This window comes from Benincasa hispida, chromosome 9 (assembly GCF_027475165.1).
Source record: "Benincasa hispida cultivar pf3 chromosome 9, pf3_genome.v1.1, whole genome shotgun sequence".
NCBI lineage: Eukaryota > Viridiplantae > Streptophyta > Magnoliopsida > Cucurbitales > Cucurbitaceae > Benincasa > Benincasa hispida.
In genome coordinates, this window is record NC_143486.1 from 20,052,421 (window position 1) to 20,059,374 (window position 6,954).

A 6,954-nucleotide genomic window follows, 5' to 3' on the forward strand; every position below is an offset into this window, starting at 1 on the left:
ATCATACCTTTCTCTCATGTAGTTCTTGCTGCTCTTCTTCTTCTAGTACGTCCTTTCTCCCTTTCTTTTTTGGTTCAATCGTTTTTTTCACAACCTGCATCAAAATTTAGATTTATAAGATCTTCCACTCTTAACATAAAGTCTTGAATCAAATAGTCCTGACCTTGCTCTTTGTCCTTGGTTTGTTTGCTTGAACTTTGACCTCTAGTGTAGAAACATCCCACTTTTGTTTGTTGCTAGTTATTGGAGTTGCACATTTTATGTCTAATCCCCCTGCCATTATCTCTGTTTTCCCCTGTTTTATATACATGATCAAAATTTGATGTTCACAACTACTTGAAAATAAAAATAAAAACATACCTCGTCATCACTGTTGAGAACTATTGGCCCTTTGGTTGTTTGTTTGTTTTTTTTCACCAGTTATTTCAACTGCTCTTAATCTTTCGCTGGCTCTGTTTCTTCCTTCACTTCTCTCTTTTTTCATAGCTTGAAATGTTTGATTAATCATAAACTTATCGGTTTTATACATTCTTATTATATAAACACAACTATAATGTGTTTCTGTTTACAAGTCCTTAAAGATGACGAGATTTTATTTTCCAAAAGATTTGAATCTAAATATTTAAAAATAAAACCACGTTCTTATATCTAAAAACCAGTAGTCAAATATATTTATATTTAAAAAAAAATTAATGGAATATTCATATATTATATATAAACAGTTTCGTTCAACATTCTTTTCATATCTTTAATGTGCAAACGAGAGTTAGACCAGATTGCAATGCATAGACTAGAAGAAAGTTTGGGAATTGTAATGTATGGACTAGAAGAAAGTAGATTTGAGACTTGACCTTCCTCTCTCACTCAAATCAGTAAAGAAGAGGCTTCAATGTCAAAAGTTTGGGAATCAATAAAGGAGGGGCTTAAAAGGACTAGAAGCAAGTGTTAAGATTTAATACCTGTGGAGAAATATTCGATGTCGTGCAAAAGTCGAAGAGGTGTCAAGAAGGTTTGCCGCTTGAAGCTGTCGAGAAGGTCTTTCTTCCCTTGAAGCTATTAAGATGATCAACCTATTTCTTTTGTGGAACGATTTTAGGGCATAATGTTTGGTTGGGGTTTTGGTTTAAATGAATGTGAGTTGTTGAAATTCATTGATTACCGTGTGAGGATAGATTAGACACTTTGTTAAAATACATTGTTTACCATGTGATAGCTATCTAGACAGAGTGCATTTGTGATAATTAACTAGGTAGAGTGTATTTATTGTTTTCAAATGGTTTTGAAACCCTTAACCTTTAGAATTCTATGTGGGGTTAGTTTTGACAATTGTTAATCATTATTTTTTAATATTATAATCGATTTTACTATTTTTACAATTTTAAAAAGTTTTTACTATTTTTTCAAATGAAAACTTAAATTTTGGTATTTGCTAGCCAACCCCGGTAAGTTCACAATCTTGTAAATTAACAATAGGGACAATCATGTTCAAACAAAAAGGGAGAAAAAATCGTGAACTAAAAACGAAAAAAAAATATTTTTTCGATATTGAAATAAATCACCGTACAAAAGAATCAATCGTAATCATTCCATAGCTATACAATTGGCTTTGGAATTATAAAAATAAAAATAAAGAAAGTAAGCATGAAATTACAATTTTGCCCTGTTTTCTAGTCCGTGAGGCCACTGGTGTAAGGAACGCCGGTCTGCGGCAGCCAATCGTCGGCCAACACAAAATTCCCCGCCGTGAAATTCCCTGCATCAGTATCATTAATCAAATGAAATCCCGGCCAATTAACTCTCTCCGACGTGTTAGATCCCGGCCCAAAATTCCCAAATTCCGCATAATAGGAAGTGTTCAAAGCAAAATCCCCATCCCAAGCCCTCCATCCCGCCGGATTAATCAAATCATCCATAAAGCTCTGCATATAAACCGTCCTCGAGTACTCCTTCCATGGCCGCCCCAGGAACGTCTTCACGCCGGCGCCGGTGTTGTTCGCCAGGTCATCGGCTGCCGTGATTCGGCAGTTGTAGATGGAGGTGCCGGTGTTCTGATTTGGGTCGGTCCGGCCTTGGGCGGTGATGGCGTTGAACTGGTTGGACATCGGGAGGCGTGGGTAAATGTTGCAGTTCTGGAAGACGACGGCGGCGTTGCCGAAGATGAAGTCGACGGTGCCGTAGATGTCGCAGTCGCGGTAGAATTGGCGGAGGGAATGGGTGTATAAGGTGTCTTGGTAAGCTTCGAAGCTGCAGAGGTAAAATGTTGATAAGTCGGCGCCGTTACGGACGGCGACGGCTTGATGTTTTATGGCGCCGGCGGTGTTTCGGAATGTCATGTTTACTGCTACGAATCCAGGTCCGACCACCGCTGGTGATGAAACGAAAACAGAGGATAAATTAGGCCTTGGTTTGATAATACACTTTCATTTCTAGTTTTTTCGTTTATTTTAAAATAGTAATAATTATTATTTTCTCCTATTTTCATACCATAGTTTTCTATTCTATACCATAAACAATCTTTTAAAGTTTAATGGTTTTTTTATATCGAGTTCGTGTTTAATTTTCCTTTTTAGTTCCTCCGAATTTTTACATTATAAGTGTTATCTTTGTTTTCTTAAAAAAATAATATTTAATTTCCAATTAAATTCCAAAAGAGAGATTTTTTTAGATCCATTTGATTATCATTTTATTTGTTGTTTCCAAATTTTGAACATTAAACTTATTTTCTCTTTATTTATTTATCATGATTTACATATTTCTTTCCTTCAAAAATTGAATTATTAGATAAATTTCAAAAATAAAAAAGAAAAACTCTATTTCTAGTTTTTAAGCTTTTATATTTTTTTAAATATTGATAAAAAGTAGATAAGACAATTTTAAAACGGGAAGTGTTTCTAGCAAAAAAATTTAAAATTTAAAATGTTTATAGATATAATTTTCAAAAACTATTTCCCAAAAAATAATTTTAAAAATTAGATAAAAAAATCAAATGGTTAACAAAGATAACCTTAACAACTTTTTTGGTTTTCAAAAGTTACCCAATATTTTAAAATATATTTAACAGTGAATAACAAAACAAAGTAATTATGAATGGGATTGTTGTTTATAAGCTTAATTTTAAAAATCAATATCTATAAATCAAATAATTATACTCAAAACATAGGATAAGTTACAGATTTAGTCTATAAATTTTCATTTTGTATCTACGAGGTTCTTGAACTTTAAAAAATTTATAAAAAATTTATAAAAAATTTATAAATCTTAAAAGCTTTATATTTTATACCTAATAGGTGATTAACCTATTTGACATCACGTAAAATCAATGAATTTATTAGACATTCAATTAAAAGTTGTATAGTAACGTATTAAATTTTCAACCGTGTGTTTTACCGTTCCAAAAACTGTACACTAAATTCAAACTCATAGATTCAAAAAATACAAAATTAAAAAAATCAGAATTTTGAGTGTAATCTAATATTGTTATTTAACAAAAATAATAATAATAAAAGGTGGAAACACTTACCAAACGTGGCAGAATTGAAGGTGGTCCAGCCGTCAACGACGCTCCGATTACCGGTGACGACGGTCTGATTAATGCCATCTCCGATCATCATCAAGTACCTCTTGTTCTTCGCAATCGACACATATTCTTCATAAACTCCGGCCGACACGAAGATCAAGAAATAGCCGTCGGTCGGAGCAGAATTGTTCGGCGCCGCCGCAACTGCCTCGTTGATGGTTGTGAAATTTCCGCTGCCGTCTTGACTGACGACTACGATGTCCCTGACAGCAATCTGGTCGTCGCCGCCGTCATCGGCCTGCAACAGATTCCGGCGAGTCGCCGTCTCGTAGATGGCTTTAGCTCTGCTAGACATTTTAAGTGACATTCGTCCGTTTCTGAACCCGCCGTGTCTTCCGGCGGCTTTCCATGTCGGCTTTTTTTTCTTCTTTGGAACCCAACCTGTCGAAAGTTTAAAAATAAAATAAAAATAAAATAAAATCAATAATGTTTAATCAATTAATTTGATAATAAAAAAAAAACACAAATTATTTTTGTTTACTTATTTTCTACCTGAAAATGTAAATATTTTTATATTTAAAAATGTCCCTTTTTAATATTTTAATTTATAGAATATATATATTAGAAAAAAAGAAGATATTTTCAACTTTTAACTTTTTTTAAGTTAAGCCTTGAGAAAAGAAAAACACTAACGGGTGGGAAATTCCACAATTAATAATTAAAAATAAAGAGCCTAATAAAACTTCCAACAAAACTCACCTACCTACAATTGAAGTCTGTTATTCAATAACAGAAAAATAGAAAAAGAAAAGAAGGGCATTTCTATCTTAAAAAAAGGGACATTTCTACAAAATTTCTTGGTGAAGGTTAAGTTCTTATAAAACTTTTCACTGTAGCATTAGTCTATATCTAAATATCATGTTTATTATATGTTTTTCCGTATCACATTCAAATATATTACAAAATCAAGAGACACCAAAAAAATGTCACATCAAAAAAATTCGATCAAATCTCTTATAAACTAGTGCCTAAATTATTCTCTATTAAAAAATTGATTTACTATTACCTAGTCAACTAGTACTTTCAACTAAGATATCAAAAGTTAAATTTATAGATCCATTTGATTAAATTCAAAATTATTACCCATACAATAATACAAAGAGTCCTAATTAAGGGTCTATTCACAATATATATAAATAGATAAATTAGAAAATTGCTCTCCCATTTTATTAGGGGTTAATGTACCATTTTAATCACTCTACTTAAATTTTTATTTCATTTCATTTTGTGCATTTTCAAAAAACTTTAAAATTAGTCACTATATGTTTATAATTAATCGTTTTAAGAAAAATATATTTATTAGTGATTCATTCGTAAAATTTAAAAATTTATTTATCCATCGTTATTTCTAATATGAAAATTAACTTTTTTAATTTAAGCATAATAAGTAATTTCAATAAAAAAAATTTAGATAAAGCATACGAAAGCCAATTAACATATGTGTTAGTAACTAGTAGGTGTGTTGTTTAAATTCCTTATCCAAATTGTAATTCAAATAAAAATTTTGATAAATTAAATTTAAAAATTTAAGATTTATTGTATATTGAAAATATTTACAATTATAACAAATTTTACCGTCTGTTTGTGATAAACTATAATGGAATAATCTACCTATTAGTATCAATAATAAAAAAATATATATAAAAAAAAAAAAAAAAAAAACTTTTTTTTTGTTCAAATTTTTCTTCTCGTCCTTTAAAAAATAAATAAATAATCACAAACCTTTGGTAAAGAAGGCCAACGACAGAGAGTACAGCTTGGTGTCAGCAGCAAGTGGGAGAGAAAGGCCATTTTTAAGCGACCAAGAACCCGCCGTCGCCTTAATTCCGTCCAAACAAGTCTGTTGATTCGTTAATATCGCACTCAGCAGACTCTGCACGTCATCCGCCTTCATCTCCGGCAACGTTCTACTCGTCGAGTTCACCGCCCTGAACGACGTCGTTAAGTAATCGATGTTCAGTCCCGCAAGTAGCTGGCAGTCCTCCAACGCCCTCACCGCCGGCACAGTCAGCGACGATCGGGACCGGAGGTGCTTCTCCACAAGGCGGAGGAATTTCTGCGACGCCGACAGTGACTTTCTAAACGACGACCGCCCGTACGAGTAGACATTGCCGGTTTGGTTCGGGAGAACCGATTTGCAGTAGGATGGGTCTCGGGTCGAGCTGCATTCCGAACCGGTGGGAGCGGCAGAAGTGGTGATGTAAAGGGAAATGAGGATGAGAAAGTAGAATGCGGCGGCGGCGGTGGCGGCGGGGATGGTTCCGGCAGCCATGGAGAGAGAAGGGAGATTTAATTTGAGGATTTTGGGATGGGGAATGGGGTTTGTATATGTATTTATAGGAAGAGGTGGGAGGTCTTTTTTATTTATTATTTTTTTTCCCTCGACCCATTGAATTGGATGGAAATGGAATTATAAATGTGATTGTTTAGTCTTTCAAATCTGCTGAAAGTTCAATAGTTTTAAAATGTTGATTGTGACATGTTAATTATTTTAAAGTAGTTCGTCACAATCTCATTAATAGTTTTATATTTACATTATTCGATTGATGTGAAAGTCATTCTAATTTTACATCTATGATTATCAATATAGAAATATTAAATATCATGATGTTTCATCATTTTAAAATTAATTGTCAATGAAAGAAGTAGTATAGAACTTATAGAATAAAACTATATATAATATAATAATGTGCCAAGTACTTAATTAAAATGAATATATACTAGCAGTAGAAATCGGATAATTATCCTTATTCTATGTTGTTTGTATCTTAATTGTTATATTTCTTGTTTGTCCAATTATCCTTATTTTATGTCATTGGAATATTGTAGCTAAGAATAAATAGCTATGTAGCTACAAAGTAGTTATTTTATACATTGATTCATACTAAAAAATTGATTTTCTTTTAAAAAAAAGATTGTGAGTTAAAAATGAAATGCGAAGGAGGTATAATTAAGAAGCAAATAGTAAAGAATGGGGAGAAAGTCAAAATGAGGGAATGGAAGGGCAAAGCGCGTTGATAAATGGACAAAGGAGGAAAGGGGGGGTGTTTGGTTACGATGAAAAGGTGACAAGATTTGCAAGCTGTCGTGCAGATGTTTTGTTTTCCTAAGAATAACAATTTCTTTTATTTCTCCATTTATAATTCCCTTATCCAATGCAATCGGTGTGGGATCATGCTTCCTCTCTCCTTCATTTTCTCTCTTTTTAATTCCTTTTATATATATATATAAATAATAGGTTTAAATCTTATTTTCGTCTTTTCATTTTGCATCTAGTTCTATTTTAATCTATAAATTTTATAAACTTTCATCCTAGTCTCTTAACTTTTAAAAAATATTTACTTAAATCACTGCTCTCAAGATTCTGTCAACTCTTA

General features: G+C 32.5%; 1 protein-coding gene across 1 annotated transcript; it reads right to left on the reverse strand.

Annotated features, from left to right (window-relative positions):
• Nucleotides 1–1,515: 1,515 nt before the first annotated feature.
• Nucleotides 1,516–6,046, reverse strand: LOC120085060 (putative pectinesterase/pectinesterase inhibitor 7). Its single transcript, XM_039040903.2, has 3 exons — nucleotides 5,300–6,046; nucleotides 3,521–3,958; nucleotides 1,516–2,365 (listed from the first exon to the last, which is right to left on the reverse strand). Exons 1-3 carry the CDS (start codon nucleotides 5,847–5,849, stop codon nucleotides 1,668–1,670), a joined length of 1,686 nt encoding a protein of 561 aa, XP_038896831.1. The 5' UTR covers nucleotides 5,850–6,046; the 3' UTR covers nucleotides 1,516–1,667.
• Between the last annotated feature and the right edge of the window lie 908 nt (nucleotides 6,047–6,954).